The sequence below is a fragment of the Nerophis lumbriciformis genome, linkage group LG37, assembly GCF_033978685.3.
Source record: "Nerophis lumbriciformis linkage group LG37, RoL_Nlum_v2.1, whole genome shotgun sequence".
Lineage (NCBI taxonomy): Eukaryota > Metazoa > Chordata > Actinopteri > Syngnathiformes > Syngnathidae > Nerophis > Nerophis lumbriciformis.
The window spans coordinates 21,602,545-21,630,337 of record NC_084584.2 but is presented as its reverse complement, the minus strand read 5'-3'; the positions used below and the strand labels follow the sequence as shown (position 1 = coordinate 21,630,337).

The window sequence follows — 27,793 nt, the reverse complement described above, 5'->3', positions numbered from 1 at the left end:
GGCCGAAATGAGTTTCCTCCGCCGGGTGGCGGGGCTCTCCCTTAAAGATAGGGTGAGAAGCTCTGTCATCCGGGGGTAGCTCAAAGTAAAGCCGCTGCTCCTCCACATCGAGAGGAGCCAGATGAGGTGGTTCGGGCATCTGGTCAGGATGCCACCCGAACGCCTCCCTAGGGAGGTGTTTAGGGCACGTCCCACCGGTAGGAGGCCACGGGGAAGACCCAGGACACGTTGGGAAGACTATATAACCCGGCTGGCCTGGGAACGCCTCGGGATCCCCCGGGAGGAGCTGGACGAAGTGGCTGGGGAGAGGGAAGTCTGGGCTTCCCTGCTTAAGCTGCTGCCCCCGCGACCCGACCTCGGATAAGCGGAAGAAGATGGATGGATGGATGGATTCTTTGTTTCTGCTAAACTTATATTCAGCAGTGAGTCAACATGGTTTTTGTAAAGGTTCTAGTTCATGATGATAACTCAATTCAAAAGCCCATTGAGATATTTGTTGATTTAGCAAATCTTCAAATGCTGTCATCGTGAAATGACATGCACATGTGTCATGGCTAGGGTTAGGTACCGTTTACCGTTAAACCAATACTGATACCAAATATGTATGTGAAAAACGGTGCCGGTGCTTAAATTGCACTTAAGAATTAAACAAATGCACATTTTTGTAAAAAAAATCAAAAAACAAACACCTTTCCCAGCAGGCACGAGACATTAAAACAACATTGAGAACTTAAGTTAAAGTTAAAGTTAAAGTACCAATGATTGTCACACACACACTAGGTGTGGCGAGATTATTCTCTGCATTTGACCCATCACCCTTGATCACCCCCTGGGAGGTGAGGGGAGCAGTGGGCAGCAGCGGTGGCCGCGCCCGGGAATCATTTTGGTGATTTAACCCCCAATTCCAACCCTTGATGCTGAGTGCCAAGCAGGGAGGTAATGGGTCCCATTTTTATAGTCTTTGGTATGACTCGGCCGGGGTTTGAACTCACAACCTACCGATCTCAGGGCGGACACTCTAACCACTAGGCCACTGAGTTGAGCAACTCAAACATAACGTTGAAACAACATGCTGTTTATGCTTGTATAGCGCTTTTCTACCTTCAAGGTACTCAAAGCGTTTTGACACTATTTCCACATTCACACACTGATGGCGGGAGCTGCCATGCAAGGCCCTAACCACAACCCATCAGGAGCAAGGGTGAAGTGTCTTGCTCAAGGATACAACGGATGTGACTAGGATGGCAGAAGCTGGAGATCGAACCAGGAACTCTCAGGTTGCTGGCACGACCGCTCTACCCACCGAGCCACCATTGACAATGTTCAATCAATTTTGGGTTCTGACATTGATTTGACCATTGAATTTTGGTCATTTGCCAACCAATATTGTCCAACACAAATACAACGTTGAAACAACATGCTCTTTGACGACATTTATGCAATGTCAGGTAGGGATGTCCGATAAATGCTTTAAAATGTAATATCGGAAATTATCGGTATCGTTTTTTTAATTATCGGTATCGTTTTTTTGTTTGTTTTTTTATTAAATCAACATAAAAAACACAAGATACACTTACAATTAGTGCACCAACCCAAAAAACCTCCCTCCCCCATTTACACTCATTCACACTCATTCACACAAAAGGGTTGTTTCTTTCTGTTATTAATATTCTGGTTCCTACATTATATATCAATATATATCAATACAGTCTGCAAGGGATACAGTCCGTAAGCACACATGATTGTGCGTGCTGCTGGTCCACTAATAGTACTAACCTTTCACAGTTCATTTTACTAATTTTCATTAATTACTAGTTTCTATGTAACTGTTTTTATATTGTTTTACTTTCTTTTTTATTCAAGAAAATGTTTTTCATTTATTTATCTTATTTTATTTTATTTTTTTTAAAGTACCTTATCTTCACCATACCTGGTTGTCCAAATTAGGCATAATAATGTGTTAATTCCACGACTGTATATATCGGTTGATATCGGTATCGGTTGATATCGGTATCGGAAATTAAAGACTTGGACAATATCGGAATATCGGATATTGGCAAAAAGCCATTATCGGACATCCCTAATGTCAGGTTGTCACGTTGATTTGACCTTTCAAATTTGGTCATTTCCCGACCAACAACGTGGATCCAATGTTGGACATCAACATTGTCTCAATTTACAAATGCAACTATTTTGTAACGTTGCTGGGTTTTATTTTCTGACGTTCAAGTTAAACAGACTACTAATTTAGCATATCAATTATATTATTATTATAAATAATGTTCCCATCAAGGTTTTTTGCTGCCGATTTCGACACTGATCGTCTCTGAGCAGAGTTTCTAATAACGGCTTTATATACTAAAGGCGTTAACTAGTAGCAAGTAATCTAATTAATTACTTTTAGGTCCGTTACAACGCCGTTAGCGATAGTTTGATGTGGTTTTATGGCGACAACAAGACAACGTCATAAGTGCAGTAAATTCAATGCAGGAAAAATATATTTTTACTCGTGAAAGCAACAAGCAGCACCGCACTAACATGAACTTGATATCAAATAGGAAGAGGCACCGTCAAAATGGGAATAATGAACATCAAATCAATGATGGAAGTGATAAACTTGCCATCCAAACAATACCCCGTTTGTTGACAAGAAGATATGACAGCCACGGAAGCACATTCAATCTCTTTATTAAGCACAATCCGGTGACAAGATTGAAAAGGGCTGGTGTCAAAGCCGACAAAGTGGGTTGCTAACTGGTAAAGCTAAAAAACACAGCGCCGTTGAAACCCTCGATGACGTCACACGTCACTAGGCAACAGGCCCCGCCTTTTAAAAGCACAGACCCCACACACTGTGCTCTTATATTAAACATCTCTCAAATGCATATGCCAGATATTTAAAGTTTTTTTTAAGTAATGTATACATTACTTTACCTAGTAATGTATTACAATTATTAAAGAGTAAGTCTGTTAGTAATTCAATTACTTTTTTGGTAAAGTAACGAGTATCTATAATGATTTTCAGAACACTGAGTGGGATTCATTCATTCATTCATTTTTTATTTGTCTCCTTCATTGATGTGCATTTTTGATCAATAGACGATTAAACTCTAACAACAAAACACATATTTACACACCTATGCTTGAGAAGGAACAGGATGAAGAAAATGTTATATCTTAGATCAACCAATACTGTTACCGATTTGTGCTGTAACATGCTAACATATACACTTCTTTAACTTTAGTAAGCACTTATTTCTCAATGTTTTTCAAAGCTATCGTAGCTATTAGCATTTTTAGCCCCGTCTTCCTTGATAATGATACGGTACTAAGAAATGCAGTTTATTTGCCTTAATGAAAGTGATAATTATTAGCATAGAGGAGCGGCTTCACACTGCGTGTGGACTGTGGAGATACGCAATTAGCTGCTAGCCGCTTGTCAGCCGGGGGAATAATAAAAATAAATAGTCGGCCAGAGGGAATCAGTGTTTGTGATTGGCATTAAAAGGCATTAATTGGTAATGGCGACCGATCTAAACCGATTCTCACAATGTATTATTTGGTATAATAATTGATTGATTGATTGATTGAAACTTTTATTAGTAGATTGTACAGTACATATTCCGTACAATTGACCACCAAATGGTAACACCCCAATAAGTTTTTCAACTTGTTTAAGTCAGGGTCCACGTTAATCAATTTATGGTAATTTTAATGAAACTTTTTCAAAACAGGTTACAGGTTAAACCAATATTTCCCAAACTACGGCCCGCGGGCCGGATCCGGCCTGCAAGCGTCCAAAATCCGGCCCGCGGGAAGTCCCAAGTTAAAAAAAAAAAAAATTACCGTATTTTTCGGACTATAAGTCGCAGTTTTTTTCATAGTTTGGCCGGGGGTGCGACTTATACTCAGGAGCGACTTATGTGTGAAATTGTTAACACATTACCGTAAAATATGAAATAATATTATTTATCTCATTCACGTAAGAGACTAAACGTATAAGATTTCATGGGATTTTGTTACGATCCGCTGCACGGATCATAGTTTGTTTATGTTTCTCGTCACATATGTTTTCAGCACATTTGATTTTGTTTGTGTTCAGTTGCCATGTCAGCTGATTACTTTCACCTGCCTCTGGTTAGTGTTCGGGACGCGCACCTGTTGCCCGGGCACTAATCAGAGGGCTATTTAGTCTTTGCTCTGGCCTCACTCTGTCTGGCTTCGTAGTTTGTTCTCATACAACTGTTAACGACTACTTAGATTTCATGCTATGCTATTTTTTCCTGCTAGCTCCCACGCTAGTCCTTTTGTGTTGCCTTTTGTGCTACGTGCATGTCTTTTGTTTATTCATCATATGATTTATATTTAAAATAAATCATTTTTCCTACCTGCAAGCTGTGTCCGAAGCCGTCTGCATCCTTGGGAGAACCACACCCGCATCACTATGCGACCACGTCGTTTCAGTACGAAGCCAGCAGAAGACAATTCTCCCGCACCGGCTAACGAGGAGTGGGACGAAGGTACGCTCATGGTGTTGCGAGCGATGGAAGCCGAGACGCTTCGCTATTCGACGGAGGAGAGGTCGAATCTCATGTGGGGAGCTGGAGGCTCTCTTATCCCCATCGATTCCCTCTGGTCGGAAGACATCGCCGCTACACCGCAGTACCGTGCGCGCCGTCAAAGACGGAAGCCGGCCAGGAGGTCTTTCCCTCGCCGCCAAGACGCGCCGCTCCTGCAAACTCCTCCCCCGGACCGAAGCAAGGTACATTCAGCCCAAACTTCCCCTCCTCAGATGTTTGGCAACCCCATCGACCACTTCGCCAAACAGTTCTCTGATTGGGCTGTCAGTCACATGGACATTTCCAACAATGACGTCATTTCATTGGCGCCCCCCGAAGAGGTAACTCCGCCCACTCCCGATGACGTCATTGAAGCAAGAATTTTTTTTTCCATCATCTGCTTCTTTCTGTCAGCCAATTCCAAATAACTTGTATTCCAAGATAAAACATTATCAGGACATTTTTATTAAGTGTAAGTCTAGTCAGTCACATTCTGATTTTCAAACTCCACCTCCAGTGACTTTGGTTCCGCCCCCAGTGACTATTGCTCCGCCCACTGCACATATTTTCTCCCCCTGTTCTCTCACCCAATCTCAAGTGGGGGGTGAGAATAGACAATTTGGACAATTTAAAGAGGAGGAGTATACCCCCCTCCTTACCTCCCCCCACCCACCCTTGAAGACGGTTCCAAACCGCAAAGAGCGCGTCTGGTATCCGCGTCTTGAGGGGGGGGCTAGTACTGGGAACTGTGCTAGTGCGGTGGCACAACTTCGGCGTGCTAAGCCGCAACCTCCTGCACGGCCACCGCCACCAGTTTTTCGGCGTGCTAAGCCGCAACCTCCTGCACGGCCACCGCCACCAGTTTTTCGGCGTGCTAAGCCGCAACCCCCTGCACGGCCACCGCCACCAGTCTTTCGGCGTGCTAAACCGCAACCTCCTGCAAGGCCACCACCACCAGTCTTTCGGCGTGCTAAACCGCAACCTCCTGCACGGCCACCGCCACCAGTCCTTCGTCCTGCTAAGCCACAACCGCCAGCTAGGCCACCTTCAGCTGCACCTCGGCTAGCACCTGTTCCTGCACCTCGGCTGACACACCAAGCTTCGTCTCCAGTACCTCCACCACGCCAAGCTCCACCATGCCAAGTTCCAAGGCTGGTTCCCACACCAGCGCCGGCTCCAAGGCTGGTTCTCACACCAGCGCCGGCTCCAAGGCTGGTTCTCACACCAGCGCCGGCTCCAAGGCTGGTTCTCACACCAGCGACGGCTCCAAGGCTGGTTCTCACACCAGCACCGACTCCAAGACCAACCCCTGTCCCGGCTCCAAGGCTGGTTCCCACACCAGCGCCGGCTCCACGGCTGGTACCCACACCAGCGCCGGCTCCACGGCTGGTACCCACACCAGCGCCGGCTCCACGGCTGGTACCAGAACCTGCACCTGCTCCACGGCTGGTACCAGAACCTGCACCTGCTCCACGGCTGGTACCAGAACCTGCACCTGCCTCCACGGCGACGATGTCTCCTCCTGCCTCCACGGCGACGACGTCTCCTCCTGCCTCCACGGCGACGACGTCTCCTCCTGCCTCCACGGCGACGACGTCTCCTCCTGCCTCCACGGCGACGTCGGCTCCTCCTGCCTCCACGGCGACGTCGGCTCCTCCTGCCTCCACGGCGACGTCGGCTCCTCCTGTTTCCACGGCGACGTCTGCTCTCTCCTCGTCTTCGTCTCAGCGACCTCGAGTGGTCTGGCTGCGCAAGCGGCGCTCTCGGAGGTTTGTTTATGGACGCCAGTGGCGCAAACAGCAGCGACACCCGAGACGTAGTCGTAGAACTCTCCGGCTGCTGAACTTCTGGCGCCACTCACGCCCACTTTCTCGGCAGCCACGAATGTGGCCTTTCCGTGGTCGCCCGCCTCGCCTGCGGCAGCGGCGTTCCACTCGCCGCCGCCACCTGACTCTTCCCCGGTGGATTCGGGGACACGTGGCCTGGCGACCCACCACCAAATCCTCCCTCCACCCTCCCTTGACTCTCGAACTATTTCTTGTTTTTTGGGTTCTAGTTTTATTTAGTGTCAAGGGACATCTGGAATCTGTCCTTTAAGGGGGGGGTACTGTTACGATCCGCTGCACGGATCATAGTTTGTTTATGTTTCTCGTCACATATGTTTTCAGCACATTTGATTTTGTTTGTGTTCAGTTGCCATGTCAGCTGATTACTTTCACCTGCCTCTGGTTAGTGTTCGGGACGCGCACCTGTTGCCCGGGCACTAATCAGAGGGCTATTTAGTCTTTGCTCTGGCCTCACTCTGTCTGGCTTCGTAGTTTGTTCTCATACAACTGTTAACGACTACTTAGATTTCATGCTATGCTATTTTTTCCTGCTAGCTCCCACGCTAGTCCTTTTGTTTTGCCTTTTGTGCTACGTGCATGTCTTTTGTTTATTCATCATATGATTTATATTTAAAATAAATCATTTTTCCTACCTGCAAGCTGTGTCCGAAGCTGTCTGCATCCTTGGGAGAACCACACCCGCATCACTATGCGACCACGTCGTTTCAGATTTAGCGATTAGGAGTGACAGATTGTTTGGTAAACGTATAGCATGTTCTATATGTTATAGTTATTTGAATGACTCTTACCATAATATGTTACGTTAACATACCAGTTGGTTATTTATGCCTCATATAACGTACACTTATTCAGCCTGTTGTTCACTATTCTTTATTTTAAATTGCCTTTCAAATGTCTATTCTTGGTGTTGGCTTTTATCAAATACATTTGCCCAAAAAATGCGACTTATACTCCAGTGCGACTTATATATGTTTTTTTCCTTCTTTATTGTGCATTTTCTACAGGTGCGACTTATACTCTGGTGCGACTTATACTCTGAAAAATACGGAATGTTTTTTTAATTTTTTTAATTTTTTAAATCAGTCCTTTCTAAACCATTTTCTACCGCTTGTTACTCTTGGTGTCTCCTAGCCGCTCAGGCAAATCATATTGTCTAAAAATGCATTTTCCCATCGATAACATGACATCAAGTCCGTCAAGTGCGCGCTCTTTCAGTCAATTAGTGTGTGAGGAATATACTGTATATGTATATATATATATATATATATATATATATATATATATATATATATATATATATATACAGCCCAGTCCGGCCCATTGCAGTCAAAAAGTTTGGGGACCCCTGTACTGAACAATCTGCTTCTGACTGCTTCATTTAAAAAAAAAAAAATATTCTTTTTAAATGGATTTTTGAAAATTATGAAACAATTTAGAATCTGAATGAACATGAATCGCGATGTGGCTGTGAATCGATTTTTTGGTGCACCCTTAGTTGATATTGTTACACTCGCAATAGCACTCACCATACATTGAAAAATGTACAATTAATACATGGTTGATTGGTGTCAGAATCGTCGGCATAAAACCCTGACCGGAAGTATACTTTAGTTAATTTCTATATTGATAAGATGCTATAAGAAGTTTGTACAAATAGGTCAAAAGTGGCTGAAAATATGTCATAAAACTAGGGATGTCCGATAATATCGGCCGATAAATGCGTTAAAATGTAATATCGGAAATTATCGGTATCGGTATTTTTTATTATCGGTATCGTTTTTTTGTTTGTTTTTTTTTTGTTTTTTTATTAAATCAACATAAAAAACACAAGATACACTTACAATTAGTGCACCAACCCAAAAAAACTCCCTCCCCCATTTACATTCATTCACACAAAAGGGTTGTTTCTTTCTGTTATTAATATTCTGGTTCCTACATTATATATCAATATATATCAATACAGTCTGCAAGGGATACAGTCCGTAAGCACACATGATTGTGCGTGCTGCTGGTCCACTAATAGTACTAACCTTTAACAGTTAATTTTACTCATTTTCATTCATTACTAGTTTCTATGTAACTGTTTTTATATTGTTTTACTTTCTTTTTTATTCAAAAATGTTTTTTTAATTTATTTATCTTATTTTATTTTTTTTAAAGTACCTTATCTTCACCATACCTGGTTGTCCAAATTAGGCATAATAATGTGTTAATTGCACGACTGCATATATCGGTTGATATCGGTATCGGTAATTAAAGAGTTGGACAATATTGGAATATCGGATATCGGCAAAAAGCCATTATCGGACATCCCTACATAAAACCACTTAAAAAGGCAAACATTTATAGAGAATCCAAAACCTTTACTCACTTCGCCGTTGCCATGTTGAGTCAGCACACTGTTTGACCACCCGTTGGCATCCTGACACAAATAGAACACATACAGCAGGTGTTACACCACATCTAATAAAAAAAATAAAAAAAATAGTCATCTTACCCGTCGCGTGTCCTGCGTGTCGCCGAGCCTGCCTAAGAGGGACAGGGCGAAAAGGCGGTAGTAGATGAGGAGGCAGACCAACACGACCACCGTGACGGTCATCGCCAGCAGGATAATTATTATCTGAACCAACTCCAGTTCAGCTGCAAACACACACACACACACACACACACACAAACACACGCACAATAAAGATTTGCGGACAACAAGCTGAGGATATTAGAAACCAAAGTAGCACAACACAGTGCAGTGATGTTCAGGTCGCCATGGTAACACTGCAACATCTTTGGCTTATACTCCAACTATGACTTACATTGTGTCTACTGGAAAACAATGTGCATCTCATTAATTTGGGGAAAAAAAGGGTAAACAATATGTCTCTATACCGCCATTATTATTATTATTATTTTTGGTTACAGCCCTTGAAGATGTGTGATGTATGTATGGATGCATACACTGCAGTATGCATCTCTAAAGGGTTCTATATAGAGGAGTGAGTGCTTCAATTAGTCTCCCAGCTAATCAGTTCATCTCCCGTGTGCAATCTGGCTCCTTTGATGCAATTTGCTTCATTTAAAACAGGCAGTGATTTAATTATAAGTAAAAAGTAGGGGGCCGGGGGCTGAGTTGTTGGGTCGAGACGTGCGGTCTGGTTTTTGGGGAGATCATTTATTAGCCAGACACGTCTAGACATCATACGCAGACACGCGGTGTTTATTCATGGAGGCCCAGTCACAAGAGAGAGAGAGAGAGACGGATGTGGCGAGGTGGAGCAGATCAGACGCCATCTGTCTGCCTCATTAGCTCTAATCCCAATCTAATATTCCAAAAAAAAAAATGTTTTATACAAAATGCATTGCTTTTTCTGAGATACTTGTGGTTTTTATTAATTCAAAAAGCATTAAAATGGTTTTGTTAAATAATGCTTTTTTTTTTAATCAAAAGCCTTAGCATTGTACACATTAAATATATGTGCATTTGAATTTGACATTGTTTTAGTTAAAAAAAATTTTTTTATTTTGTTTTATTAATAACACAGGCTCTTGTGAAACAAATCACTGTATAATATATGATTCATATTTGATCAATACTAGAAGTAGTAACAGCAGTAAAAGTACCGTAGTAGTATTGCTTCTGCAACACAACTTCTTGCAATTGAAATGAGAATATGATATAATATGTATATTTTATCATTACACTGACTGTAGTAGTATTTATGCAAAACAAGCTTTTGCAGTACAAATGCGAGTATAGGATAATATATACTGTACTAGGGGTGTGGGAAAAAATAGATTCGAATCACAATTCTCACGTTGTGCGATTCATAATCTATTCTCATTTTTAAAAAATAGATTTTTTTTTAAAATTAATTAATTAATTTTTTTTTTTTTTTTAATTAATCAATCCAACAAAACAATACACAGCAATACCATAACAATGCAATCCAATTCCAAAACCAAACCCGACCCAGCAACACTCAGAACTGCAATAAACAGAGCAATTGAGAGGAGACACAAACACGACACAGAACAAACCAAAAGTAGTGAAACAAAAATGAATATTATCAAAAACAGTATCAATATGAGTTACAATTTCAACATAGCAGTGATTAAAAATCCCTCATTGACATTATCATTAGACATTTATAAAAAATATATATATATATAAAAGAACAATAGTGTCACAGTGGCTTACACTTGCATCGCATCTCATAAGCTTGACAACACACTGTGTCCAATATTTTCACAAAGATAAAATAAGTCATATTTTTGGTTCATTTACTAGTTAAAACAAATTTACATTATTGCAATCAGTTGATAAAACATTGTCCTTTACTATTATAAAAGCTTTTTACAATTTGCATCTATTCAGACTGGGGTAGATCCTGCTGAAATCCTATGTATTGAATGAATAGAGAATCGTTTTGAATCGGGAAAATTTCGTTTTTGAATCGAGAATTGCGTTGAATCGAAAAAAAAATCGATTTTGTATCGAATCGTGACCCCAAGAATCGATATTGAATCGAATCGTGGGACACCCAAAGATTCGCAGCCCTAATATATATTGTCTATTATTACACTGTAGTACTACTTAAGTAAAACAAGGTCTTGCAATACAAATGAGAGTATAATATATTATGTATATTTTATTATCATACTGTAAAAAATGTATGCAAAACAAGCTCTTGCAATACATATCCGAGTGTAATATCATACATAGATTGCATTCATATTATTATTAGTAGTACTAGAAATGGCAGTAGCAATAGTATAGTGTATGCAAGTGTAATAGTATATGTAGTTTTTAATAGAAGTAGTAGTAGTGCTTCTGAAACATAATCTCTTGCAATACAAATCATACAGTAGTAAAGTATCATATGTACTGTATATTTTATCATTACACTTAGTTGCAACCGTGCAATACAAGCTCATGCAATACAAATCAAAGTATAATATCACATGTAAATTGTATCATTAGTATGAGTGGTAGTAGAAGTAGTAGCAGTACCAATAGTATTGTGTATGCATGTGTAATATTATGTAAATATGTACATTTTAATATAAATAGTAGCAGTAGTGTTTCTGCAACATAAACAGAAGCACATATTATGTACTATATTTTATTGGTATTATTATTAACATATTTTTCGGACTATAAGTCGCAGTTTTTTTCATAGTTTTTTCATAGTTCGACTTATATATGTTTTTTTCCTATTTTATTATGCATTTTGGGCAGGTGCGACTTATACTCCGAAAAATACGGTATTTGTGTAGTTATTAGTAGGGGTAGTAGTTGTGTTTCTGCAATATAAGCAGAAGCACATATTACATGTACTAGATTGTATTTATATTTTGTATCATTATTATTTGTATTGTTATTATCATTATTAAAAGTAGTCGTCGTAGTCGTGGTGCTATGCAATACCAGCTCTTGTAATACAAATAACTGTATACAAGCATTTGTATATTTTATTATTACAGCAGTACTTATGCATACTTATGCAATACAATACGTGCAATACAAACCCACGTATAATATGTGAAAATGGTATTGTTATTATGAATATCACTGGTAGTAATAATACTGCTAATAACAGTAACAAAAATATTGTGTATGCAAGTGTAATATTATATGTACGTTTTAATATAAGTAGTAAGAGTAATGCAACACAATTGCTTGCAATACAAATGAGAGTATAATATCATATATATATTCTTCTACTGCAGAACTATTTATGCAATACAAACTCTTGCAGATGGGTATATCATACGTACATTTTGAGACACTTGTGATTTAGGGCTATATAAATAAACATTGATTGATTGATTGATTGATAAATTGTATTGTTATTATTAATAATAGAAGTGATAGCAACAACAATAGTATTGTGTATGCAAGTAAATGTATTAAAAACATGCATACATAATACAAGTAGAAGTAGTACTAGTGTTTCTGCAACATAAGCTCTTGCATAAAAAATTAGAGTTTAATGTCCTATGTATACTTTATTATTATGATAGTAGTATTTATGCAATAGAAGCTCTTGCAATCATATTATATGTATGTTTTATAGTTATTATTATTAATATCGTTAGTAGTACAGTTGTAATAGTGATGATAGTGTTTATGTAATATAAGCTCTTGCAATACAAATCGGAGTATATGTATATTTTATTGCTCTATTTTGTATTATTGTTAGTAATGGTACTGTAGTAGTAGTGTTTTTGCAATATAAGCTTTTGCAATCCAAATCAATGTATAATATCATATGTATATTATATTGCTATTATTAGTAGTAGTAGTCGTAACAGTAGTGGTATATTAATACAAATTATATGTATATATTATTGCTGTTATTCTATTTCTATTAATATTATTAATATGTTTCTGCAATATAAACTCTTGCAATAAAACTCTGAGTATAATATCATATGTATTTTTAATTAATATAGTAATATTTATGCAAAGTAACCTCTTGCACTAAAAATCAGAGTTTATCTTATGTATATTTTTTTTACTATAGTACAGTAATAGTGTTTCTGCAGTATAAGCTCTTACCATACAAATCAGATGTATATTTCATTGCTATTATTAGTAATGTTTCTACAAATCAGACCAAGTCAGAATTGGAAATTAAAACTTATTTTTTGTGGTTTTTGAGAAGACAATACGCTAAATACACTTAGAGAAGAGAGTCAGTACACTTCAATGTTTATAGTCCAAAACAATACATATTTGAATATTTATAGCTTTGTGACTGTTATTCCTTGAATTAATGAAATCGTAGCCCGCTTGATTATTAATAAATATAACATTTATGACTACCCCTAAACATGAAAAGATAGAGAGGCAATGCAGAGACAAGCAAGAGTCTGCGTTGAATATATAGTATATGCAGCGTGTGAACAAAGAGAAATACGGGAGCGAGGGAGAGACAAAGACTCAGACGCAGACCCTGACTGACAGACCTTCACCTTTCACCCTTGACCCCCGAGGAGGAGCAACCCCAGACAGCAGCCGGCTTTAATGAGGAGTCTGGTGCATCGCAAATCAATCCGATGTTTTTGTTTGCCTCCTTCTTCCCTGTATGTGCAGCCATTCTAACATTTAACACATTTTACTACACCATTTACTTCTTCGCCTAACGACACTTGGCATGGTTCGGATGATCAAATTGAGGGATTACGTTACGCATATGACTCCTAAAAAAAAAAGAGCGACACTTGATCTTTTTCCGACATAGAAAAATGGAGGAAAATAAAAGGATATTTGCAGCCCAGCTGTCTCATACACACATTTTGGCCAAGAGATGCAGGGTAAAAATACTGCAGTAATACTGCACGCCTGTGAGAATATCAGCTGCCCGTTCCTGCCGCATCCTGCATGCACCGAGGTCATTCCGCATTGGTTTTACTCCGTGCATGACCCCTGACCCCTCTAAGCGGGTTTCCCCCAATTTGCATGTGATCCTGAAGTTGACACTACCCCCTCCCAAAAATAAGTAAGCAATCAGGAAAACAACTATTATACGCGCACAGATATGACTGGCCACTTTATCAGACACGCCTAAGACAATAATGACAAGTTCTGATTGACAATCGGAGTTGTGCGGCGCAAACTACAAACCCAGTTCAATTGGCACTGCTATTAGTTTTGCTATTGCAGTGGTATCTTAGTGTACTTTATCTGGTGCACTTTTATGCACCATGCAGAGACCAGACGTGTAAGGGGGAGGGGGTGATGGGGGGGAGTGGACGTCTTATCATCCAGGACCAAAATACTGCACAATACCTGCTGCAATATATATGCACCAAGGCTAATATTCATACATGCTTATAAATTAGTTTTATTTTTTGCGCTTAAAAAATGTCCTTTTGGGTGACATGCATGAAGGTATGATTTAGTATGCGACTTACATATATCCATGCCCTGTGGCTGGGGTCCGGTGCAGAAGCAATAACCATTGGATGACGTGGGCCCGGAGCTCCGCAATTGGGCCGCTGTGTTTCGCATGAGACGACCGGAACGCCGGTGCAGGGTGCCGCCGCCGGCAGCCCGGGGACGGACGGGAGGAGGTGGAGGAGGTGCGGCCACCCGGAGCCTCCACATGCAGCCTATACCTCCATCACCGCCCCGGGGAAGCTCCGTGTGGTGCATGGGCCTGGATACCTCATTTTACTTCTAAAAAAAACATCCATGGGGAGGAAAAAAGAAGCCACCACAACAACTCTCCGGTGCTTCGCATCCGAGTGTTGTGTGTCTAGAGCCAGGCTTTCTGATTTACAGCCCGCCTACCCCCCAACTCCGTGGGGGAGGACCGCTTGGTGTGGAGGGGGGGACAATGGAGGAGGGGAGGGCCAGACACGTCCTCCAGACAGCCTCTGCAAAAAGAAAAGAAAAAAAAAAAATTTCTGGCCGTGACCTGCAGACAAGAAATACAATAAAATTATGCATACGAATATGGTCACTACATTAGGTACACCTCCTGACGCCTATAAGTGCATTTATTTGCGAATATTTCAACTCACTAGGATTTAAAACATTTTAATTTTCACTAATAATATTATTTTTTTATATTAATTATTTATTTATTTATTTTGTATTAATGCACATCTCGTGTAGCTAAATCGTGGCTCTGCACCGAATTCAAACTTATATCTGAGAAATGTGCGGAATGAATGGAAAATGATACAATATAGACGTGTTGTGTTGGTTCTTGTATTTCTATTCTTTTAAATGCAGCACATTCTGTAACTTTGCTTAGTTTCTCTTAAATATAGTTTATACGCAAAAAAAAAAAAAAAAACGCCAAACAGGAAGAAGGTGTGCGGAAGAAGTTGGCAGCCATCTTCCTGAGGTCAACTCTTCGGCGCAGGGTAATATATATATATATTTTTTTACAATAATCCACCAAAGTAGTCAACTTGACCTCTTATTTGATTAAAAAGGGACGCGACAACTCAGATATATATTATGTTTAGAAGATTTCGGAGCGATTTGGTTAGCAATGTTGGCTACTTCCGGTTTCGCATGGCTCGCTAGCATGTTAGCCTCAGGATGTAAACACTGTTAGCGACGAGAAGTTAAGAGTTCGATTATAATTTCAACTCATTCGCCTCTGTTTGAGCGACGCCTGACGCTGGTTAAGACTGATATAACGTTAACGTCTCGTTTAACATTCAACGACGACTTTATGACGTTAGTGGGAGGTGGGCGGATAGAGCCAAATACTGTATAGTATCGATACCATCCGCACTATCAATATCTGATACTACCGATAAAATCGATGTATTTCGGTTTATTTTTTGTACACAATCTGGTTTGTTATTTCTACAAACTCCCTGGACACTGGAGGGCTTTGTGGCAGCTAACCCCCAAATAATTCAAATAAGAGCCAATACTATTTTTTTCCTTTTTTTTTTTTTTTAAAGAAATATAAGTTACACTTTAAGCAATCGTATGCAATTACAGGATTGTATTGTTCTCCTCTCTGATTATAATCATGACCAACAAAAGAAAAAAAGCACAATCATTCAATCAAGAAAATGTTCTCTTAAAAAGTATCGGTATTGGTTTGATACTAGGGATGTAATGTTATCAAAATGTCACGGTATTACGGCCAATGTACATATTGCAGTAATGTAAAAAAGATGACTTGGAAAAATGTCTTAGTTCAGAAAATTAAGTGCTACTTATGTCAGGATAAAGACACTTGCACTGCAAATTAGATTTAAAGTTGTATTTATTCATTATTTAATTTATTTATTTCTATTTTGTTTCCAATTTCCCTCACTGCAAGAGCTATTTTTTTTTTTTAGTCAATGACTGATCTTAATTTTGAAATGAATTATTATATTTTTCTGTTCCTTATTGAAAATAAATGAATTGAGAAAATAACCATTCAAGTAAGATATTTTGGTTTTTCCGCCATAGAAAATCTTTTTTAAGGTCTCTGCAACATCTCGAGGATGTAGATTGAATACTGCTTGTTTTCGGAATAGAATACTTATTTATACGGTATCTTAAAATTCCTGCTAATTTCTAATGTACAACTCTTAATTTAGGATTTCTTATCAAGTAAAATTATCCATCTATGCCGCTAGTTAATTTCAGTAATTGTCTATATTTTTTTCCTAAAATTTAGTCTTTTTATCTTATATTTTGACTGCTCTTTTTTGCAGTGTGTCAATAAACACAAACCTAATACTCAAGTGTTATAATTCAATGTATACTACCAATATGTTTTTAAAGTGCAAAGAACAGTGAAGGAACAGTGTTTTGAGTAACAAGCAAACATAAAAAACTTTCAGTTTAGTGTCTTTAAACTGAAAACTTGATTGAAATGCCTAACAAAATGATGTTGAGCCTGGCTTACATCTTGGTTTTGCGTCAATAATTTTTTTCCAGGTTATAATTAATCAAGTGACTTCTTATGTTGCTTGTCGGCGATCACTAAAGCATCTTTGCTTCAACACTGACACACACTAGTCACAAAAGGTGCATTACAAGACTTTATTAATTACATTTGCAGTAGTGTACAAATAGCTTGGCATCATACTGGAGGGTATTGAATTGATGCTAATAAAAAATGATTTCTTTCATATCTTTGTGTCTTTCAGATGCCCAGACACTGTTCTGCTGGGGGCTGCAAATCTCGTGACAACCGTGAGACTCGTAATGCTGGTATCACATTTCATAAGTGAGCATTGTGCATTTTGTATTTTAACCCTGTAACTTACAGTCATCACGTTATAGTCCTTAACTACTGCTCACAGAAGGGAGAAGAGGAGGTCAAAGATGGGCATCTCAGAGTATTATTTAGAACTGACAAGATCATGTGTGTAATGTTTAGGCAAGATTGGTTGAAAAACAGGCATCAAGCAAAACGTCTAACTTATCAACCTAATTGTCCGTAAGTCTCTGACTAATTGTCCAATGATGATGAAACCTAAGACAAAGTCTGCATTTCATGTATGCTAGCATGTCTTACTGAGAATTTTGAACTGAACTTACGGCCCAAGTTCAGTTCAAACTTTGGAGGACATTCATTTTTGCAGCAAATTCCTAAGAACACTAGATTGCTCCATTTGACACATTGGGAGATCCTTGCATTGATATTTTAATCTTACTAGCAAACATAGAACACTGGGGTCCAAACTTGTGGTTTATGTAACCGAGGCGTTCCTCAGGGCACACCTTTAAGTCCTCTCCATTTTGTCAGTTACACATTTTTTTTCGTGATGTGATTTATGTAAATCAGGTGTTGCTGTAGTTTGTTTACTTCAGATGCAGTCAGTGGTCGTTTGTTCCACTTAAGTAATACTCGTGGTGTTCCTCAAGGTTCCATTTTAGGTCCTCTCTTTTTCATCATTGTGCTAGTCAACCTGTGGCTCACAAGTTCTAAAAACTAGCAGAAGGACCTTAAATACAGCAGAGTGCTCTTGTAACGCTGACAAAATAAATATACCAAAATCAAATGTCTACTGTATAGGACGCATGTTCTCCGGAATATACAAAATAAGACTAGGAGTGTAGGGAGAAGTCCAGTTCCCCGGTCCTTAGCTTTCTGGAAATGTGGCCCCCAAAACACATGAGTTGAATATCCCTGGCATAGGAGATGCAACACATTAAATAATTAAGACAAAACTGTGTCCTAGAATTGTATTTATTTTGACAATTTAAATTGGTTTAATATTGTTTCAATTTGATGTCCAGAATACCTAAAGAGGCCTCACGGCGAAACCTTTGGATCAGCAACTCCCACCGTGCAGACTCCTGGGATCCTCAGACCAACTTTGTCTACTTTTGCTCCAAACACTTCACCCCAGAGAGCTTTGAGCTGGCCAGTTGCAGGTCGGTAACAACCAAATCATTGTCAAAACCACAAATATAGTTTATTTCGAACATGGACAGTAATACAAGGTACATCCCATATTTACAGTTTGTTATTACAACATGTCAGAAAAGGAGTGGGATTCGGAAGGAGCAGATCTTATTTAATCCCACCCCTTTTTCGTTTCATAGCAATAGTTTGTTCACTTCCTCTGCTCAATTTGGAACAAAGACAAATTGAATAAATAAACTATCCGCCATTACATGGTACGTTCCCTGATGGCTCAGCGTCTAGGGATTATAGGGGAACGCAACATAAAAGTGTATAAACCAAATGAGTTGTAAATTAAAGACACCGAAGCCAAGAATTGAAAACAAAAACTAGTGTTATTGAAAAGTAACCAAGGGGCGGGGGGTTACAACAAGACACAACACTAGCCTAGCTTGGGAATACAGGAGCTGTCAAAGAAATGAACAAAACATACCAAAATACACCTCTAGAAAAGAAAAGGTAAGCTGACTAACTGAAGCTATTTAATTAGCACAAACCAAAAACCTACCTATCTACTCTAGCCAAAGAGGGGGTCCAAAACATACAAGGGTGACAGCCACCACTAAGCCTGGTGTCTCTATACACAAACAAATCCTACGTGTGTAGTGTATAGAGGCCTCTGTCTAACCTTTCCCAAGACTAGGCTGCAGATACTTACTAAAGTTGAAAGGTCAAGAAAAATGAAGACAAAAAAAAACAAGTGGCACAAGTGTAGCAAAAAGCCTAACAAAAATGATTACAAAACAAAATAGCGCCAAAGACAAAGTAGCGTCTCTCAAAGTTCCACACAGCATGTCAGAAAAAGAATCCCCCCTTGATCCAGTGGTGAGCAGGTGATTTTAAACAGGCTGGGAGGATGAATGGTGGTCCGGGATTGGCTGGCTGATTAACAGGTGAAACGAGGAGCAGCTGGGAACAGGAACTGGTTGATTGGCAGCAGAGGCAGTGAATGAGTGTGACCTGTACAAACAAATAGAAGAAGAAACACAAAACAAACAAACCACCACTACGTGGAACGTAACAGATGTCCGAACCACCTCATCTGACTCCTCTCGATGTGGAAAAGCAGCGGCTTTACTTTGAGCTCCTCCTGGATGACAGAGCTTCTCACCCTATCTCAGCGGAGGAAACAAATTTTGGCCGCTTGTACCCGTGATCTTGTCTTTTCGGTCATAACCCAAAGCTCATGACCATAGGTGAGGATGGGAACGTAGATCAACCGGTAAATTGAGAGCTTTGCCTTGCGGCTCAGCTCCTTCTTCACCACAACGGATCGATACAGCATCCGCATTACTGAAGACGCTGCACCAATCCACCTGTCGATATCACAATCCACTCTTCCTTCACTCGTGAACAAGAGTCCGACGTACTTGAACTCTTCCACTTGGGGCAAGATCTCCTCCCCAACCCGGAAATCGCACTCCACCCTTTTCCGGGCGAGAACCATAGACTCAGACTTAGAGGTGCTGATTCTCATCCCAGTCGCTTCACACTCGGCTGCGAACCGATCCAGTGAGAGCTGAAGATCCTGGCCAGATGAAGCCATCAGGACCACATCATCTGCAAAAAGCAGAGACCTAATCCTGCAGCCACCAAACCGGATCCCCTCAACGCCTTGACTGCGCCTAGAAATTCTGTCCATAAAAGTTATGAACAGAATCGGTGACAAAGGGCAGCCTTGGCGAAATCCAACCCTCACTGGAAACGGGTCCGACTTACTGCCGGCAATGCGGACCAAGCTCTGACACTGATCATACAGTGAGCGGACCGCCAAAATCAGACCGATACCCCATATTCTCTGAGCACTCCCCACAGGACTTCCCGGGGGACACGGTCGAATGCCTTCTCCAAGTTCACAAAGCACATGTAGACTGGTTGGGCAAACTCCCATGCACCCTCAAGGATCCTTCCGAGAGTATAGAGCTGGTCCACAGTTCCACTACCAGGACGAAAACCACACTGTTCCTCCTGAATCCGAGGTTCGACTATCCGTTGTTATTCATATAATACGATTATTTAATGTATCTATAAAGTTTGAGAGTTTATCAAGATTCATCTTTCTTGTACTTTATAAACACTTTGAGTTTGAACAGTTTCTTAAATTGAATTCCACATACAGATATACTAAAGGTGTTAAGTGCTGTACGTGCATACATATGTTTTAAGTTAGACGTTTACTGAAGGTTATTTTTCTCCGCTTTTGTTGAGAAGAATTGTTGTACAGTCTTGGGTAACAGGTTATAGTTTGCTTTGTGCATCATTTTTGCTTTTTGCAAATGCACCAAATCATTGAATTGCAATATTTTGATTCAATAAATAAAGGGTTTGTATGTTCTCTATTAACAACATTGGCGTGATCTACGAAACTTTTGTATTAAAATACACACAAACGTGATAGCACACGCAAAGCCAATCTATTAAGTTTGTGCCAGACAATCGCCTCTTTATAAACATTTGTTTATTAATTTTCAGACACATTCAAATGACATGAATTGTCTCGCAAACATGAAATGCTGTGTTTTTCTCCCAAAGAGTAAAAACAAATAGATACAAAATATATAATAGTAATAATACCTAAGATAGAAACATAAGAAACCCTCGACTGATGTCAACATAAAACCACATACAGCTGCATTCCTGAATGACCTTAGACAGACATAGCAACCCACAAGCACACAAAGGACTCATCAACCACCCACATTTCAATTGGGATTCACTCAGGGTTCATTTGGAGATCAGTTTCTACATATCTCAGAAAGGCACCCCCCAGGTCTTGAAACTTTCCAGAACAACTGTTCAATGTCAGCCTAATCGACTCCAATTTGAGAAAATACAGAACATCTTTAATCCAGCAGGTGTGGCAAAAAGGCATTCTTGCTTTCCAATTCAACACAATTAGTATTTTACACAAAGGAGTGAATGCTTCAAGAATCTTTTTGGATTTGCAAAGGGTAGATGACTGAGGTGCTTCCCCAAATAGTCCACTTAGGAAATTTGGTGAGTGGGTTGCCTCTTTTAAATGATCAAAATACAGAGTGCAATCCATTTAGCGTGTCTGTCTTCATGTACAGTATATGCAGAATGTATGCTGATTTTTAAAACGCCCACAACATTAGGAGGAGGAGATGCAAATATAAAAACTGTGCTGTCAATGTGATTTATCAAATCTGAAACTGTTTTGCGACCGCTGTTTTATGTCTATATTTAGCACGTTTAAAATGTCTGTGCAAAAAGGGATATAAAAAAAAAAGTCCTGCAATGTGCATTTTCTTATGTCTAGATCATTCCAGCTCGCAGTTAGTGCCAGCATTTCCCAGAGCACACCTTCAGCATGCTAAGACGTGGTTTCCGTTGAAGATGGCATTGTCCAGAAAAAATGGTACATGTCATAGTTGTATGCTGCATGTCTGAAAACAGCATGCAGCAAAACGCCACAGGTAGGGGCATGGTGAAATAAATGTGGAGGGGAATGAGTGTTTCCAGGGTGACAGCTGTTTAGTACACACAAAATCCCCATTTAAATGGCAGTTTGCACCACTTCTGGACTTCAATTGCATACACAGTCTTAGTAGATCACCTGCAACACACCCACTAAAAGTACGCGATTTTATAATTTGCACTTGTTACTTGGGATCTTAGTTGAACATGCCTTTTATGTATTATCCAAACTGACTTTTTTTGTAACGCGGTTAGTGAATTAAGTGTACTTTTTTAGTTATTTCCCAATATTTCTACACAGAATCTCAGATATGGTAACATTGAGTAGAGAATTTGGAGTGGTTTTTGGTCTCAAACATATTTTGCTTTATTCATTATTGAAGTATTTTGGGACAGCTTTTTTATATGACAGTTCCTGTTCTTTTTATCATTTAGTTTACCCTGACAATTAGGGATGTCCGATAATATCGGACTGCCGATATTATCGGCCGATAAATGCTTTAAAATGTAGTATTGGAAATTATCGGTATCGGTTTCAAAATTATCGGTTTCAAAAAGTAAAATTTATGACTTTTTAAAACGCTGCTGTGTACACAGACGTAGGGAGAAGTACAGAGCGCCAATACACCTTAAAGGCACTTCCTTTGCGTGCCAGCCCAGTCACATAATATCTACAACTTTTCACACACACAAGTGAATGCAAAGCATACTTTGTCAACAGCCATACAGGTCACACTGAGGGTGGCCGTATGAACAACTTTAACACTCTTACAAATATGCGCCACACTGTGAACCCACACCAAACAAGAATGACAAACACATTTCAGGAGAACATCCGCCCCGTAACACAACATAAACACAACAGAACAAATACCCAGAACCCCTTGCAGCACTAACTCTTCCGAGACGCTACAATATACACCCTCCCCCCTAACCCAGCCCACCTCAACCTCCTCATGCTCTCTCAGGGAGAGCATGTCCCAAATTCCAAGCTGCTGTTGTGAGGCATGTTAAAAAAAATTATGCACTTTGTGACTTCAATAATAAATATGGCAGTGCCATGTTGGTATTTTTTTCCATAACTTGAGTTGATTCATTTTGGAAAACCTTGTTACATTGTTTAATGCATCCAGCGGAGCATCACAACAAAATTAGGCATAATATTGTGTTAATTCCACGACTGTATATATCGGTATCGGTCGTTATCGGAATCGGTAATTAAGAGTTGGACAACATCGGAATATCGGATATCGGCAAAAAAGCCATTATCGGACATCTCTACTGACAATGTTTACGTGGTCTATTTCATATTGTTACTGAATAGCATTATTTAATATGCATATGTGTATTGCAGTGTTAATAAATCGTGTAGCAGTCATGTGTTTGTTTTGTGTGCCTGTAGTGGAATCAGGAGACTTCGAGAGGATGCATTTCCCACTTTGTTTGATTCCTCCTCTGCCACCAAATACAAATGGCTGGGGAAGATCCTGAAACCAGAAGAAAGGTAAATAGAGGTGAATAAACAAAACAACAACTTTAACTTGTAATACTTTGTGTGTTTTACTGTGTAGAAAAAGTTCCGGCGAGATGTCAAGCGACAAGTCTGCAGCTGAAGCCGCAGCTCAAAGGTCAGTGGAGGCCGAGGAGACCAATGAGGAGACACCGGAATCTTCACAAGGCACACCAGAAAGCGAGCAGCGGCAAACGCAAACCTCCTCGCCGCCATCCCGCTCCGTCTCGCCTTCCCGCTACATGCGCCGCCTGCCCCCTCGTCCGGGCTTCTACCTGCCCAAGGAGCACAGCTACGCTCAGCTCTGCCCCCTGGTGTGGAGGAGACGTTACGACCTGGCCGTGGACTACTTGGAGAAAACGCTCCGGCAACTTCACGCGGCGAGGCGCCGCGAGAACCGACTGAGGAACGCCTTGCTGAGGCTGCAGGACAAACAGCAGAAGCAGGCGCTGGTCGCGTCGCGCAACTTGGAGACCAGACCATCTCGAGGAGGAACGGCTGAGACGAGGAAGTGCAGTTACTGCGGGAGGGGCCATGTCCAATGCGGGGAGCACACAAAAGGTGATAAAGATGTGATGAAGACCAAAAACAAAACAGCTGAAATGACACTTAAGCTGGAGCGAACTCCGGAGGACGTCACAGACGAACATAATGAAACAAACTCTCATGTCTTCCCACGTGAGGCCCAAAGCGCAGAAGCTCTGCCTGATTTTTGTGAAGCATCGAGTGAGTCGCCGTTGTGGGTGCGCGGCGAAGCCAACACTCAGTTCATCCTGGTCCCCTTCCCCGACGAAGACCAGCTCCAGAACTATCTCCAGATAGAGGAGGTGCCAAGCCATGCCATCCTGCTGTCAGAAGTGGATCTTCAACAAGACTTGCAAGTGGAGAACATGGAAGCTATGAGAGGAGCGGGAAGCCAGCATCACACGGTCGTCAACTCCTCTCAGGTGGAGCTGGGTGAGGATGTGAGGGAGAGACTGAAAGAACACCTGGAGGGCTTTCACCTGCAGCTCAGCAACGAGTTTGCCAACTGACAACTGCCAAACCTTCTAACATAGAATCAAACACTTAGACCAAGTCCACACCAACACAGGTACCTTGTTGCTTTTTGTACTTTTTATATACAGTAAAATGTCTTCCTATCATGATATGATGAAGGAAACACTTCCTCATGGACATGAATCACACGATACTGCCTCTGACCTGCTCCGAGCTAGATACACACCATTATTAACCTAACAGACGCTCTCATAAACACTCTTATGTCATTATAACATACAAACCCCGTTTCCATATGAGTTGGGAAATTGTGTTAGATGTAAATATAAACGGAATACAATGATTTGCAAATCATTTTCCACCCATATTCGGTTGAATATGCTACAAAGACAACATATTTGATGTTCAAACTCATAAACTTTTTTTTTTGCAAATAATCATTAACTTTAGAATTTGATGCCAGCAACACGTGACAAAGAAGTTGGGAAAGGTGGCAATAAATACTGATAAAGTTGAGGAATGCTCATCAAACACTTATTTGGAACATCCCACAGGTGAACAGGCAAATTGGGAACAGGTGGGTGCCATGATTGGGTATAAAAGTAGATTCCATGAAATGCTCAGTCATTCACAAACAAGGATGGGGCGAGGGTCACCACTTTGTCAACAAATGCGTGAGCAAATTTTTGAACAGTTTAAGAAAAACCTTTCTCAACCAGCTATTGCAAGGAATTTAGGGATTTCACCACCTACTGTCCGTAATATCATCAAAAGGTTCAGAGAATCTGGAGAAATCACTGCACGTAAGCAGCTAAGCCCGTGACCTTCGATCCCTCAGGCTGTACTGCATCAACAAGCGACACAGTGTGTAAAGGATATCACCACATGGGCTCAGGAACACTTCAGAAACCCTCTGTCAGTAACTACAGTTGGTCGCTACATCTGTAAGTGCAAGTTAAAACTCTCCTATGCAAGGCGAAAACCGTTTATCAACAACACCCAGAAACGCCGTCGGCTTCGCTGAGCCTGAGCTCATCTAAGATGGACTGATACAAAGTGGAAAAGTGTTCTGTGGTCTGACGAGTCCATCCATCCATCCATCCATCCATCCATTTTCTACCGCTTAATCCCTTCGGGGTCGCGGGGGGCGCTGGAGCCTATCTCAGCTACAATCGGGCGGAAGGCGGAGTACACCCTGGACAAGTCGCCATCTCATCACAGGGCCAACACAGATAGACAACATTCACACTCACATTCACACACTAGGGCCAATTTAGTGTTGCCAATCAACCTATCTCCAGGTGCATGTTTTTGAAGGTGGGAGGAAGAGAGAACCCACGCAGTCACGGGGAGAACATGCAAACTCCACACAGACGAGTCCACATTTCAAATTGTTTTTGGAAACTGTGGACGTCGTGTCCTCCGGACCAAAGAGGAAAAGAACCATCTGGATTGTTATAGGCGCAAAGTTGAAAAGCCAGCATCTATGATGGTATGGGGGTGTATTAGTGCCCAAGACATGGGTAAGTTACACATCTGTGAAGGCGCCATTAATGCTGAAAGGTACATACAGGTTTTGGAGCAACATATGTTGCCATCCAAGCAACGTTACCATGGACGCCCCTGCTTATTTCAGCAAGACAATGCCAAGCCACGTGTTACATCAACGTGGCTTCATAGTAAAAGAGTGCGGGTACTAGACTGGCCTGCCTGTAGTCCAGACCTGTCTCCCATTGAAAATGTGTGGCGCATTATGAAGCCTAAAATACCACAACGGAGACCCCCGGACTGTTGAACAACTTAAGCTGTACATCAAGCAAGAATGGGAAAGAATTCCACCTGAGAAGCTTAAAAAATGTGTCTCCTCAGTTCCCAAACGTTTACTGAGTGTTGTTAAAAGGAAAGGCCATGTAACACAGTGGTGAACATGCCCTTTCCCAACTACTTTGGCACGTGTTGCAGCCATGAAATTCTAAGTTAATTAATATTTGCAAAAACAAAATTAAGTTTATGAGTTTGAACATCAAATATCTTGTCTTTGTAGTGCATTCAATTGAATATGGGTTGAAAAGGATTTGCAAATCATTGTATTCCGTTTATATTTACATCTAACACAATTTCCCAACTCATATGGAAACAGGGTTTGTATTACATTTTGGAATTAACTGCATGATGATGACGACGACAGTGGCGGGCGGCATCGCTTGCGTCTTCTGTGTGAGGAACAAAGTTATGGAGAGTTGTTGGCCCAGCCTTTTTAACATTCAGTTCTCTTTTTAAGATTCAGTGGTCTTTTAACATTGAGTGATCTTGTAATGGCAGCTAGTAGATAGTAGCTCATCGCTACGCTACCTTTTAGCATAGCAATGAGGAGGTTTACGGTAAGCAGCTTCCTCCGGGGCTTGGGTTCTGTGTCGGAAGCCCTAGAACAGACCTGGGCAAATTAAGGTCCGGGGGCTTTTCAATCTGGCTCGCCGGACATTCTCAAAAAAAAAAATTGTAATCTTTAATATGGAAACTGTAGCTGCCATTATGGGCAGCACAGTGGAACAGGGGTTATTGCATGTGCCTCACAATACGAAGGTCCTGAGTAGTCCTGAGTTCAATCCCGGGCTCGGGATCTTTCTGTGTGGAGTTTGCATGTTCTCCCCGTGACTGCGTGGGTTCCCTCCGGGTACTCCGGCTTCCTCCCACCTCCAAAAACTTCCACCTGGGGATAGGTTGACTGGGAACACTAAATTGGCCCTAGTGTGTGAATGTGAGTGTGAATGTTGTCTGTCTATCTGTGTTGGCCCTGTGATGAGGTGGCGACTTGTCCAGGGTGTACCCCGCCTTCCGCCCGAATGCAGCTGAGATAGGCTCCAGCACCCCCCCGCGACCCCAAAAGGGACAAGCGGTAGAAAATGGATGGATGGGATAGCTGCCATTATGATGTGCAGTGATGTTTTCAAATGACCGTAAGTCTTGAACTATGCAAAGTATTTCAATGGTTGGAATCTGCGCTTTTGCATGATATACTAGTTACTATGGTCATCTAAGTCACGGCAGCTCAGACGAGGCACCAAGCAGTGTGGGTAGGGAGCGTTTCCACAGAGTGTTTCCAGAGCGGCCAGCCTGAAATGCGGGTGTCAGGGACAGACGCGGAAAGAGATGTTCACAACAAAGTTCTGCAAGAAAAGTGATACATCAGATTGTAGGTGGGTTTTATTTACCCTTCGCATTCATATTTTGCCATTTTTGTTGTGTTTTGTTTTATTGTAAATAATGTCGATCGAGAAGGGGTGTGAGAAGTAAAAGAGGAGCGACGTTCATATGTTGTCAATATTCAGTGTTTTCTCGTTCATAGTTCATATCGTAAATCCCACATCATTGTCATGTACATTCTGGGTGTCTCATTCAGTAGAAAATGTAAAATTCCATTCCGTTTTTTAAGGCGCTCTGTCATAACGTTTTTAGCATTCAATCAGACATTATTGTGAAATTTTGTATTAGTGTTCCTAAAAATAGGACCCAAACACACACATTGTACAGCAGATTTTCACACCTTATATGTGTGTG

The 27,793-nt window shown here is 40.9% G+C and overlaps 2 protein-coding genes across 3 annotated transcripts in view; one reads left to right on the top strand and one right to left on the bottom strand.

The window, feature by feature from the left end:
- The window catches only part of LOC133577179 (protein TMEPAI-like), a 19,550-nt gene extending 3,947 nt beyond the window's left edge, over positions 1–15,603 (bottom strand). Inside the window, exons 1-4 of the mRNA XM_061930811.1 lie at positions 15,334–15,603; positions 14,321–14,785; positions 8,904–9,046; positions 8,778–8,828 (exon numbers count right to left, since the gene is read on the bottom strand). Of these exons, the coding sequence (XP_061786795.1) occupies positions 8,778–8,828; positions 8,904–9,046; positions 14,321–14,561 (435 nt within the window). The 5' untranslated portion in view covers positions 14,562–14,785; positions 15,334–15,603. The remainder of the gene's footprint in view (positions 1–8,777; positions 8,829–8,903; positions 9,047–14,320; positions 14,786–15,333) is intronic.
- Positions 15,236–27,793, top strand: part of thap7 (THAP domain containing 7) — a 19,629-nt gene continuing 7,071 nt past the window's right edge. Inside the window, exons 1-5 of one of the 2 annotated variants that reach the window (XM_061930809.1) lie at positions 15,236–15,280; positions 17,024–17,103; positions 18,120–18,257; positions 23,099–23,230; positions 23,298–24,329. In XM_061930809.1, coding sequence (XP_061786793.1) covers positions 17,024–17,103; positions 18,120–18,257; positions 23,099–23,230; positions 23,298–24,270 — 1,323 coding nt within the window. In that variant the 5' untranslated portion in view covers positions 15,236–15,280 and the 3' untranslated portion in view covers positions 24,271–24,329. Of the gene's footprint in view, positions 15,281–15,749; positions 17,104–18,119; positions 18,258–23,098; positions 23,231–23,297; positions 24,330–27,793 lie in introns of those variants that run through there. The other variant, XM_061930810.1, reaches the window with a different exon arrangement.